Source organism: Oryza brachyantha, chromosome 8, assembly GCF_000231095.2.
Source record: "Oryza brachyantha chromosome 8, ObraRS2, whole genome shotgun sequence".
In the NCBI taxonomy this organism is placed as follows: Eukaryota; Viridiplantae; Streptophyta; class Magnoliopsida; order Poales; family Poaceae; genus Oryza; species Oryza brachyantha.
This window is the reverse complement of record NC_023170.2, coordinates 3993739-4007280: the sequence shown is the minus strand read 5'-3', so window position 1 is coordinate 4007280 and position 13542 is coordinate 3993739. Positions and strand designations below refer to the sequence as shown.

At 36.3% G+C, this 13542-nt stretch overlaps 2 protein-coding genes and 1 pseudogene across 2 annotated transcripts; 2 read left to right on the top strand and 1 right to left on the bottom strand.

Moving 5' to 3' along the window:
* The first annotated feature begins 150 nt into the window (after window positions 1–150).
* LOC121055236 lies at window positions 151–256 on the top strand (annotated as a pseudogene).
* A 1488-nt stretch (window positions 257–1744) lies between these two features.
* Window positions 1745–8480, top strand: LOC102702310 (probable gamma-aminobutyrate transaminase 3, mitochondrial). Its single transcript, XM_015840712.2, has 20 exons — window positions 1745–1934; window positions 2653–2774; window positions 2859–2943; window positions 3095–3167; window positions 3482–3579; window positions 3828–3920; window positions 4202–4275; window positions 4659–4697; window positions 4860–4948; window positions 5039–5115; window positions 5210–5284; window positions 5789–5836; window positions 5926–6009; window positions 6136–6223; window positions 6299–6377; window positions 6462–6552; window positions 6644–6722; window positions 7276–7391; window positions 7489–7740; window positions 8294–8480. Exons 1-19 carry the CDS (start codon window positions 1881–1883, stop codon window positions 7561–7563), a joined length of 1539 nt encoding a protein of 512 aa, XP_015696198.1. The 5' UTR covers window positions 1745–1880; the 3' UTR covers window positions 7564–7740; window positions 8294–8480.
* Window positions 8481–9080: 600 nt separating this feature from the next.
* LOC102717454 (cysteine-rich and transmembrane domain-containing protein WIH2-like) lies at window positions 9081–10517 on the bottom strand. Its single transcript, XM_015840668.2, has 3 exons — window positions 10161–10517; window positions 9527–9701; window positions 9081–9411 (listed from the first exon to the last, which is right to left on the bottom strand). Exons 1-3 carry the CDS (start codon window positions 10192–10194, stop codon window positions 9366–9368), a joined length of 255 nt encoding a protein of 84 aa, XP_015696154.1. The 5' UTR covers window positions 10195–10517; the 3' UTR covers window positions 9081–9365.
* Between the last annotated feature and the right edge of the window lie 3025 nt (window positions 10518–13542).

The window sequence follows — 13542 nt, the reverse complement described above, 5'->3', positions numbered from 1 at the left end:
TGGCCCATGCAGATGATTGGCTCACATGGAGAGCCCTCGGGGAAGCCTATTATCTTTCTTAATACCACATCGCTTGTGTTTGGAGGAGATGACCCAGCCTTTCCACTACTTATAGACTAGGAGCTGCTATTAATTAATCCAAGCAGCTGCGTGGTGAGCACAAAGCAAACTATTCTTTCGCCTTTTACTAAAGAATACCATATGAGATAACACCCTACAAATTAATTTTTAAAATTTGTTAGGTGTCGGGGAAGATAACACCTTTTGAATCAAAAGTTATAAAATTTGTTAGGCAAATCAAAATTTAAATTTTGATAGATCTTGTGAGATTACACTATCTGAATTGAAGTTAGAAATTTTATTTGGCACGTTTATATATTTGATTTGCCCTACTAGAAATTTTAAAAAGAAATATGATATTTTTTGTGCACTCTCTTTACACAAAACTTGAAGTTTCGCCCTATTTTTTCGCTTGTGCTTATAAGTCAGCATTTGAATTTTTAACCATCTCTTTGTTTTTGCCAAAATTTAAATTTTCAACCTCAAATTTAATAAATATATATATATATATATATATATATATATTGAATCTTGGAAGTTTTATTCGACCACGTGGCCCTTCCCAATGAAAGGCTTTCCAATCCTCTACGGCTCTACCCAATTCCTCTCCTCTCCATCTCCGTCTCCACCGCGGACCTCCCGCCGATCTCTCCACGCGCTCCTTGGCGGCGGCACAGGTACGCACGCGCGAGCATTTCCGAGGCTCGACATTTTCTTCTTTTATTTAGGACAGAAAATATTATACATGAGTCACTTGGCTGTCACATGCCTTGTCATGTCCCTAACAATAGGCTGATGTAAGTCTCATACTATTACTTCCTTGTTTGTCGTATCCTTAGACAAGCTGAGGTGGACTTGCTCAGTGGAGTACATGGATGATAAAATGGGTACCCCAATAGATTTGTAATCTCTTGAGCTGAACATAACTGAAATAATCAAATCAACCCAATAAAGAATGGTATTATGATTATAGAACGGTGCCTTTGACATATGTTTACTATAATTGCACCAATTTCCAAATGAGAAGTTCAATAAAAAAATCAAATACTAGGTTAAAAATCAAGGAGGCTCTATGTCGCTAACCATTGCACAATTTATTAAATCACATGTGTTATTGGATGAGCAACATTGTTGCGTATAGGGATGTATGATTTGGTAAAAATAAAGTTAACAAAGAGCTTGAAAACTCAAACGGATCATGTTGCATGAGGTTGTTACTGCATTAGACGCACTTAGATGTGAAACACAACCATGTTTTTTTTAACAAAAATACATGTGTATACATGCTACTCCCTCTGTTCCATATAAACTTTTTGAGTTTTTTTAGATTTATCCATGTATCAATGTATATATTTTTTTATATATATCTAGATTTATTAGCGTACATATAAATGGTAAAACCAAAACGTCTTATAATACCAAACGGAGGAAATAATATCTAATCTTTAACTATCTTAAGGAATACAAACACTAATATTTAGATAACAAAAGCTTTATAAAACAGCCAATTACCTTTAAGAGGATACAATCATCATACCGGGAACACTACCTTAGCTACTAACCTGTATACTCAGCACTATCTTCAGAAATGAATCCAGCCACGATCTTGGGTCACATTCAGTGCACTCAAATGCGCCTGCCGTTTCCTGGCGTGCTGGGTGGACGTATCAATTGTCATCACCCCCTTCCCTCTCTCTCCACCGGAGCCAAGCCAACAACGCACGGATAGATTCCACTGCGTCCTTGTCATCTCCCTCCTCTCGCTCACTCACTCACTCTCGCACCCGTGAAGTGAAGGCGGCGGACGGAATCCCGGCGACATGACTGCTCGCGGCCGCGGCCTCCTCCTCCTCAGATCCAGTGCCGCCTCCAAGGTGATGACGGTTCTGCTCCTCTTGGAAATTTTTTACTGCAGATGCGTGCGAGAGGGAGGGAGAGGCGTTTGTTGATGTATTTCTTTTTTTTCTTTTCACCCAAGAAGTGGGGTTTTTCCAGGTTCTTGTTTTCTGAATATTCAGGTCTAGTGTTGTTTCTTGTTTGGACTGTGGAACTTTCTTTTTTTTTTTTGATCCCTTAAAGGCTCAAGAGCTGGGTGTTGCTGTCAGCAAGCAGGGTTGGATGAGTGTGTTTGATTTGTTTTGCATCCGTATAAAGGTGCAGTTTTTAGCCTTTTGTTAATCAAGATTTGTTTCAAAACAAGAATAGTGACGTTTTTATGATTTCTTTTGTTCCTTTTTAATTTGCCTGCTATAGATGTTATGGTAAGTCAGATTTAACATGTTTATGCTTCTTTGTTTGAGCAATTCTAGAGCAACCTTGAACTCTGCTTTGTTTGTCCCTACGCACACCAGGTTTCTCTCCTGATCATTTCATCGTTCTGTGACTACCAACTTGCCCTCGTTCTTTGTTTTGTTAAGAGAAAAAAACTTAAATGTACATATTTAAGCTGTAACGGTTTTGTCAGAACAGCTGCTCTGGCAATAGCTCGACTAGTTTGAAGCGATTTTGAACTCAATATTATTCTTTTGTCAGCATTTCTTACAGTTACAGCTCATGTGCCTAAATTCTTTATTCATCTATTTCCTCACATAGGCAAGCAGCTTAGTAAAATATGTAGCTGCCACTGGACGTTTGCCTCAATATTCCTCAGAGGCACCAGCCAGATATTTCAGCTCTGAACCGTCTCTTCAGGTCGACTCAACAGAAGAAAATGGGTATGTTTTTTATGCAGAATTATCACAAGTGATGTAACTTTCTTGTTATCTACCATTGGTGCTGCAACATTTTACCTGTATCAGGTTCAAGGGGCATGGCATGCTGGCTCCATTCACTGCTGGATGGCAGAGCACCGATTTGCATCCTCTGGTTATTGAGAGATCTGAGGTTCTGCAATCTGGCATTGTCTCTCTTTTTTTTCCCTCTGATTCTCAAATTATAGCATAAGTTTTAGAACATGAAGCTTGCCATGTTGTTAAATTCATATTGCAGTGGTTTCTAGCTTAATTTATCTTCCATTATATTCAACGAATTGCAGGGTTCTTACGTTTATGATATCAATGGGAAGAAGTACATAGATGCTCTTGCAGGATTGTGGTCTACAGCTTTAGGTATGTGCGTCAGTGCAAGCTGTAGTGTCAGACTTATGTGACATATCGGAGAGTTTTTCCTTGTAAAACTCTTTTCCCCATATGTACTTCCTCTGTTTTATAGTGTAAGACTTTCTAGCATTTACTAGATTTATATGAATGCTAATGAATCTAAACATATATCTAAGCAATGTACATTGATCAATATATGAATCTAGGCATAGCCTAAATGTTTTACTATATGAAACCGAGCGAGTAGTAAATGTCATATTGCATACGCACGTGCTTTCTATATTTCTTCTTTCTCTTTGCATATAATTTCCCTTTGTTTTCAGGTGGTAATGAGCCTCGATTAATCAAAGCCGCTACTGATCAACTGAACAAATTACCCTTCTACCACTCCTTTTGGAACCGTACTACTAAACCCTCATTGGTAAATATTTCTTTGATCTTTCACTATCTTTACAGGAATATGTTTAAAACTGTACCCTTTATGGTTGTTGATATTATATTTCAGACAGCATGCTTCTTATTTTACTTGATAATTCATAGTTTCATCTTCTTCCAAATAGGAACAAAACTTGATGCTACAATTGATTACATCACATTTAGTACCTTACTTTTGTTAGGAAGTGCTAGTTTATGAATGCTAATTGTTAAAGTTATTACTGCTAATTTCAGGATCTTGCCAATGAAATTCTCATGATGTTCACTGCAAGGGAAATGGGAAAAGTATTCTTTACAAATAGTGGCTCAGAAGCAAATGACTCTCAGGTACAATAATTAGTCAAAAACAAGTACCTATCATTTATTGGTTTTTATGCTATTCTTGTTTTCAATATGGCCTTTTCTGTTGAAGTACGGTTAGTAAAAAGTTTGTAAAAATAAACTAAAAAGTTGTTGTGGGATTTTGTTTACTGAAACATAAACAGTATATGGTCCATCTGTTGTGATATTCCACAAAGGACGAAGGGTAGATACCATCACTTCAGTGGATTATGAAGGAGTAGAAATAAGGAAGTACTCAGTTTTATAACAGTGCTTGTTTTTTACAGGTAAAGCTAGTTTGGTATTATAACAATGCATTGGGAAGGCCTAACAAGAAGAAATTTATTGCACGCTCAAAATCGTATGGTTCATTTTACTTTACAGTTCAGCTTCCCTAGTACAATAGATATGTCTTAATGATACAATTTATTTTTTCATTTATGTTTTTCTGATTCCCTGATTCAGTTTGTCCTGCATGTCATCTTCATATTTAGCTTCAGTCCGGTATATAAGCTTTCCACATGTCAATACCAGATGATTGCGTCAGTTTATATTGCCACGACTTTTGTAATAATTTTGCATTCATAAGGACAGATGAAATATTCCAAGAACTATTTCTAAATCAACGTCCTTGCAACCACCAGCATTACCATTGCAATGCCATTTAAGCTCCTTACCTTGATTTTCAAGTTCTCGAGCCATTTTGGATGTCGCTACATTCCTTCTGCTTGTACTTTTTTACAGATATCATGGATCAACATTAATATCAGCCAGTCTATCAGGGTGAGTAAATCATACTCCATAACATCAATATTTCCTTTTTTCTAATCCTTAAATTCGGAAAGAATATTCATAGTAGTACTGAGGTAATTGTATAATCCTAAGCAGGTGTTTCCTTCTCCTGATATATTTAGAATAACTCGTTAATTTCTGCATCATCATCAGTCTTCCTGCTCTTCACCAAAAGTTTGATCTGCCAGCGCCTTTTGTTCTGCACACAGACTGTCCTCACTACTGGCGCTTCCATCTTCCTGGTATTATTATTGCTGCATTATTATTGTGGGATTGGGGGCTACAATCACCAAAAAATATTACCAACATAATGATTTTGCTGTGATATATAGATGAGACGGAAGAAGAATTTGCAACTAGACTTGCCACCAACCTGGAGAATCTTATTCTCAAAGAAGGACCAGAAACGGTGAAGATATTTTTCCTTATGCCCTCATAAAAGACCTATCCTCTATTGTGTTAATTAGTTCTCTGCTATATTTAATCTCCTTTTTATTTCTCAGATTGCTGCTTTCATTGCTGAACCTGTGATGGGTGCTGGCGGTGTTATCCCTCCTCCAAAGACATACTTTGAGAAGGTGACTTAATCACATGCTAGATTTTTTTTCATGGCCCTTAGGAAAGAGAAACTGCCTTGTAGAAATATTTGCCGCACTGTCCGCAACCTCGGTGTATTTTCTGAATTCAAGAAACTTTTATTTTCATGGCCCTTAGGAAAGGAAAATTGCCTGAAGGTTGTAGTATTTGACAGATGTTTAGCTTCTGTAGAGAAGTTGTTTATTCTATCTCCTTAGGATAGTATTATTTCCCTAAAACATGGATGGAAAACTGGGACTATTCTGTATTTCTCATTTCTCGGTCAGCCTATACAACTATTCTGGCATGCATACTGTATCTAGGATTTCTTGCATTTTGAACAACTTCCAAAAATATGGTAGCCCCAATTTTCTTTTATGTAGCTTCATTATTATTTCCATGGTGTTGATGATTGCAGATACCAGTTATTTGTTTTTTCCACATCAAATTTTTTTATTCTTGTGCGGCCTACAATAATTATGTGTGGGTCTATTTTCTACCAACAGATTCAAGCAGTTCTCAAGAAGTATGATATCTTATTGATAGCAGATGAGGTACTTGAAAATTTCTCTATTAGAAATATATTCCAAATTCTAGAATATTTACTTGGTGTAAAAATTAGTATATCATCGTCAATTTATAGGTCATTACAGCATTTGGAAGATTAGGAACCATGTTTGGATGTGATATGTATAACATCAAACCAGATCTTGTCTCAATAGCCAAGGTGAGTTCAGGCTTCAGTAGCAACAGAGTGTTTCTGATAAGAAGAGAATTCTCTGCTCTCTTTTATTTGCTTTGAGAAACTGATAGAGGAGAATTATTTTTCTCCCGTCTTTTTTCCTTCTATCAGGCTCTATCTTCTGCCTACATGCCAATTGGAGCTATTCTTGTTAGTCCAGAAATAACGGATGTAATTTATTCACAGAGCAACAAGCTCGGTAAAGAAAATTACATGGCTTGAACTTGTTTTTCCATTTCTTGTGAATTGACAAGCACTTTTGTGTTCGTTACAGGTTCTTTTGCTCATGGATTTACATACTCGGGGCATCCAGTTTCCTGCGCTGTCGCCATAGAAACATTGAAGATTTACAAGTAAAACACACACTTCCATAACAAAACAAAATGTTCCTATTATGTTGGTGTGAGTCTCTGATTAATATTCCCAATTTCTATTAGAGAAAGGAATATCACTGAACATATTCAGAAAATTTCCCCAAGGTTCCAGGAGGGAATCAAGGCCTTCTCTGGAAGTCCGATCGTAGGGGAGGTATTACCATCTCTAAGTTTTTTTAAAAGTTTGTGAGATTTCAAAGTCAGATATGTCTTGTTCAAAAAACATAATTGTGTTCTTTACGCAGATACGTGGTTTAGGATTGATACTTGGGACCGAATTCGTCGACAACAAGTCGCCAAATGATCCATTCCCTGCTGAATGGGGTGTGTGCCTATCATGATTTAACCTTTCCATTTTTCTGAACATACCAAGATTTTTAGCTGCTCTAGAAAATTTGGGACCATTCTGGTCATGTTCGGTTATTCCCCAACAGGGAAAGATTGGAGAGGATTGGGGGAAATAATTCCACACCACAATAGTTGTGGAATAAATCCCTCCGTAATCCCTTTGAATCCTCTTGTGATTGGGATTAACCGAACAAGGCCTCTAAGGGGAGAATCACAAAAGGGAAATTTGGTAATTTACCATGTACACTGGTGTAGGTAATTATCTGTCCTTCATACGGGTTCAGGTCAGCTAGTGACTCTAAAACTAAATGTTGGCAATAACTTGTACTAATCAGTTAAAATAATTCTTTTCTATGGTTATTTCTAAGCTGAGATAATGTAAACTCCTGTACCAATCAACTTTAGTAGTAAAACCAAAATAGGAATGCACTCGATCAAATGGGTGAATACTTTATTAGCAGTACAAAAAGCCTTATGAAATGGTTTGCATCATCGGAGTAATTGACCCTCTTATGGTTGGTGTTCTTAGGTGTTGGTTCATTGTTTGGTGCCGAGTGTGAGAAGCGTGGAATGCTAATCAGAGTTGCTGGGGATAACATTATGCTTTCACCCCCACTGATAATGACTCCTGACGAAGTTGAAGAAGTAAATCACATTTGCAATAATATCCTGTATTTTTTTAATATTTCGGTATAATCGATTGAACTAACTTAATCTGTCCAATTCTTGTGCCAATATCTAGATTATTACCAAATATGGTGATGCCCTGAAGGCCACAGAAGAAAGAATTGCAGAGCTCAAATCCAAGAAGGTTTAGTCAATGTATGTCTGTTGTAGCAGTGATTGCTGATGGCGATGACAACGTTTAATGCACATAGTAGCTTCATCTCTAGATCTTAATAATGAGCTGTGAGCCTGAAGCGTGTTCTTGATGTGAACAATGAAATCACACAGTTGTTATCTACGACTGAATATTGGAATGGGAATCTGTCAGGTGCTTCTCTCAATCATATCAGTGAGCCTTTGACTTTTCTCAAATGCTTTCCTGTGTAATTAGGTGTTAAGCTACAGGTAAAATTAAGCAATATTGTGGTTCTATGTGGTTTGATTAGGGGGTGATTGTTTAGCACGACATATTTCCAAACGAAGAATAGTTTATGAATAAAATTTTTATATACGTGTTCTTAGTGATCTAATAGTCACTAAGATATAAAAACGTTAAAATCTTGAAAATTTAGATTTTAGCTTATAAACAGGAGCAGAAGACAGAATAGTTATGGCCTCAACCTGCGAGAAAACAAGTTCCATTGAAACTATATAGTAAGCCAATTAGCTTTAGTACTTTGATGCTAACTTGAAATGGTATCTGAACCAATGCTAATGGTACACTTGCTAGAGCTGCAGTTGTACCATGTGGAGGTGGCTTGTACATGTGTATTGCCAACATAGAGTCCTTATAAAAGTTCTACAAGCAAGCCTGATAGCTTTGGTCCTTATCATACATATATATAGGTTATTAATTTTATCACCTCTGTAATGTTTGACAGCTGGGACAAGCATCAGTAGTCTCACACCTGAAGCTATCTATGACGTCCGATGAGTTTGTGTTCCGTTGGTTATTTGACTTTGGACTGGACTTTCAGAGCTTTGCTGGCGCGTTAGGTGGCTAGCTTCCTCGCCCTGATGTTGTAATGTTGACTGGGTTAATGATATGCTTTATGCTTTATCAACGTGTATTTTATATTATAAGATTTTTAGATTTGACTAGATTCATTTATGTATTAATATATATGTTTTCTATATGTGTCTATATTTGATATCACGTAAATAAATTTAGGCAAGGTTAGAGACATAAATAAATTTAGAGACTTATAGTATGGAACGGGGAAAATACCAAATTAGTGATTTCTCTTATCGCACAACGTTTTACTTGTGCAATCGAATCTTGCCAGATTGGAGCATCTTTGTTTTGTTGATTACTCTAGGTTGAATTATTGTTATTACTTTAGGCGGAATTAATCATAATTAAAGGTGTGCTCTTATTTTCTTGTATGCGATGGATTACAGATAAAAATTGAGTTTATGATAGACTATCTAAGGCACAAACGAAAGAATATTAGAAAATTAAGAAGTTGAATGCTATGAAAAAAGTTGTTATAAAAATGATACCGTTTAAACGTGTTTAGGAAAAGAACACGAGTTTCGTTGTGCCATTAACCATGAGTGGCCTAATGTTAACTCTTAGTTCAGATAGTAATTAAATTTGTTAAGTACGTTGATTTTTCATCCCTCAGCGATACCACAAAATTCACAACGGACAAGCGAACTGGAACGGTACAGATAATCCACCAAAATGAATGTCACAAATGAACCCAAAATATACAGAATGAACAAGACGATCAAAAGTAGCATACACCATCACACAAAAAGATGGCGATCAACACAGCTAGCTAGCTACTGTCCCAACACGGTGACAAAACACACCACGAATATATGACAAAAAGGTTTAAAAAAAATCAAGTATAATTACTCCATATGAACCAGCGATTAATTATACACAAGAAAAGTACACAGCACCGCCATGGATGAGCATCCATGGTGAAGAGCATCGTCTTCTCATCAGAAGCACATGTCAAGGAGGCAGCAGCAGCAGAGGGCAGCACAGCTGGAAGAAGAAGAAGAAGAAGAGAGTGCCACGTCAGCAGGAGGAAGACAATTATTAATTAAGCAGAGATTAATTAAGCTGAAAGCAAGGCCGGGGCTGGGCCGGCGCCTCTCACCATCCTCTCCAGAAGCCGCCGCCGTGGTGGTGGCCGTGGCCGCGGCTCCTGGTCTCGCTGGCGCCGGCGCCGGCGCCGGCGGGGTACTGCTCCTGCTCCCTGGTCGGGTAACCGGCCGGCGGCGGCGCCACGTAGACTGGGTACGCCTGCTGCTGAGTTGCTTGCGCCGGGTAGCCTTCAGACAAAACACATTACACAAACATTTGCTGGTGAGAAAACAAATTCTGAAGCACTAGAAAATTACCGGGGTCCTATACATGTTATAACACGTATAATATTTTTATTTTCAACTAATAATATGATTAATATAGATTAAAATAACTAAATATTATAATTCTATGACCCCGGGTAGCATAACGTGGGCACGCCCCTACTGAAAGAAAATAGTGCAGAGATACCAAGCTACTGATTTGCAACGTAAGATTATCTAAAATATTATCTAGATTCATATAGATATAAATGCTAATTAAATCTAAAAACACGTAAAATACAGAAAAAGAATTAACAAATTAATATACAAAACTAGACGTAACAGCAGCAAGACTCCTCAAGTAGGTAGCTAGCTAGCCACATGAGCAGCTCAATCAAATTCATGGAGGGATATGATATAACTGAAGCACGTTGGTTAGCATACCTGTGGTGCTGGGAGGGGGAGCCTGGTAGCTCATGATCGATCAATCAACGGATGATCAGCTGCAGAAGTGAGGTATTAATCTCACCGTGTGTACGGGTAGTTGCTCCGACAGATGATGCACAACAATGGTGGCAGGACGAGATGATCGATGATGGAGTGGCCGGTTTGATCCCTATATATAGAGGGAGAGAGAGGTCGATAGATGGATGGATATAGCTAGTTGCTTAGACGCGTCGTCTCGGGTTGTTAATTTTGTTGGAGACTCTGAATTAAGTTGGCAGCATGAGCACGGAACAGGGAGAGGGATGTTTAGAAGGAACGACGAAGAAGGAAGGTTCATAGATAGGGCAGCCATGGTGGTCGACGCGGCTTGGGTGGGACGGGAGGAATGGCGAATGGGGGAAAAGGCGCGTGGAGACGCGTATCATCGGTGCGATGGGTGGTCAGCTCTGCTCTGCAACCGCGACTGTGCCACGTCGCCGTTCGATCCCCTCTGCAGATAACTACGCGCTGCTTTTTTTTTTAATTAGATCAGTCTCAATACATAGTTTCATGTTTTATGGTATAGTTATGAAAGACTAGTTTTAATTAAACCAGATTAGTTTCACCCTCTTATCTAATAACCCTACCAAGTCAGTAATTTTGTTGATGTAACACCAATATTTAATATACATGATATCTTCACACATATATTGAGACTTTTGCCTTAGTAATTGAATTTCTTTGTTGCGGCATTTGTCGTCCTGTATAAAAAGCTGCCACCAATTACTTAACGAGGTCACAGAGTAAATAACTGTAAATAATAAAGATCGCTTACCATTTGTATTTACTTTTTTTTATTTCTCCAACTAAGTAAAACAAGTCAATGGAATAACCAATTGATACTAAGTCGATCGAATTGTGATCCTTCCCCGCTAGCGACCGACGATTGTTGTAGTACAAAATAACACTGGATAATAAAAATTTGTACTAGTGATTGTTTCGATGTTTATGAAAAATAATTTATAAATATACATGTTATATATATATTCTTAGCGATAAAAAAACCAATACTGAAAAATAAATTTTGGTGAAAAAAAAAGCCAAAATCAAATCCAAATTTAAGGTTAGCATAAGCATAAAAAAAAAATTGGGGTATAACTGAGCTGTAGATCAATCACCTGCTTAGATCTTACAACTGTTATTACTATTAAATTCAATCCACGTATACATTACACATGTCTTCAGCAGCATGACTTTCTAAATAAAGTTATAACACTTAAACTATAATGTCACTAAGTTTTCGGCCGAAGAATGAAGGCTTTGACAACATTGTCTTCAAGAAGATGCGTGGTATCTATGGCATCACCAATGTCCCTTCTAAAATAACAACAATATCTCCATGACCCTCTTCATTTCAGCATTACATGTAAACCAAAAATAGAAATCAATCCACTCGCCACCACCTCTAGCCACCACACCACAGATGCCTACACAATGGTACGACGATGCAACCACTAATCGGTGGACGATAACTCCTACTACCCTTTCTATATCATCAAAAAAAAATATACGCGGTATAGAATTCAAATTTGAAATAGACTATTAAAAATATGTTGTAGGCCTGTCTAGAAAAGACACTTTTATATGTGACTAGTGTAAGGTTGTGTTGGAAGGCAAGTGAGGAAAAAAAATCACATTAAACAAGGGATTTTACCAGTGCATATAAATTTAGTATTAGTTATTAAGAAATATAAATGAATGAATATAATTTTATAAAGCATCTTTTAATTAAAGCCTTTCTTTTTTGCAAAATACATGTTTTAGCGGTTTGGGAAGGGTGCTCACAGGGAAACAATAGATGTTCTCCGACAATTTTTTTTCTCGTCAACTCTGCCTAAGTCTATAATCATAATGTACCTCTTGATTTTGGAACATTAGATCATATCGAGATTTTGCACGGTTTAGTTTCAATTTTTTTCCCAAAAATATCATATCGAATCTTTGGGCACCTAAATCGAGTATAAAATATAGATAAAATAAAAAACTAATTGCACAATTATAAGAGAAATCGTGATACAAATCTTTTGAGTCTAATTCGTCCATAATTAGCCATAAGTGCTATAGTATCCACATGTGCTAATGATGAGTTAATTAGGCTTAAAAGATTTGTCTCGTGGTTTCCAGGCAAGTTGTGGAATTTGTTTTTTCATTAGTGTCCAAAAACCCTTTTCGACATCCGGTTAAATGTCCGATATGACACCAAAAAGTTTCTTTTCCCCAACTAAACATCCCCTTATACATGAAAATAGAAAACATGAACATACCATGACCATGTTTTTCCCCATTGGAGATGAAAGATTATTTAATTTTTTTGATAGCTATTTAATAATGTAAGCAATGAAATTAGTTACTAAAAATTAAAAACTATTTTAGAAAGACAAGATAATAAACTTTTATATTTTATATAAAAATATTTTGTATAATATGTATTTGCTTAGTAGTTTAGAAAGCATGTGTATAAAAGTCAAGGAAAAAATCTATAAATAATTAAATAAAAAGAACGCAGCCTATGTTCTTTTTTCTAATTTGAGCATAGGAAACCCAAATTAAAACCGGTCCTCCCGTAGTCTACGTTCTCAGTGGTCAACATTTGGTCAAACAAATACTACCTCTATAAAAAATAAGGCAATCTGACTATTATGTCCACCATCCGTCTTATTTAAAAATATTTTAAGAAATTAAAAAAAATTAGTCACATGTAAAGTACTATTCATGATTTATCATCTAATAAAAATAAAAAAAATTAATCATAAAATTTTTTAATAAGATAAAGCGTTAAATATTATAGCTAAAAAGTGAAAAAGTTTATTTATTAATATGGAGGCTACCGTATACTCCTGACATAGCCTGCCCATCTTGTGAGTTTGGTGCACCAACCAATGACGATTCCTTTTTCTTTTATATATATATATACTCGCTCCGTCTTAAAGTAGTTTTAATTTTTATTCATCCCACACATGTCGATGGAAAAAATTAAATATTATTTACTTTATTAAATTCTAATGCAACTGTTTTTGACTTTATCTTGTTATAATATATCTGTTTTTTATTTTTATAAACTCTAATGTAATGATTACTTTAAAATAAATTTATTTTAAACAAACAAGGGAGATAAAAATATTTATTTTGGGATAGATGGTATAACAAGTTTCTGTTCCCTTTTGTTTGTCTCTTTAGGCAAGCTGTATTTGCAGTAACTTTCAACCAAAAAAAAATCTCTTTAAACTTCCAAATATAACTACACTGGAATATAATTACATTGTAGCAATATTAATTACAATATAACTTGCTATAATAACAATGTACCTTGCATAGTTATATATGTAACTGATCTCCATAT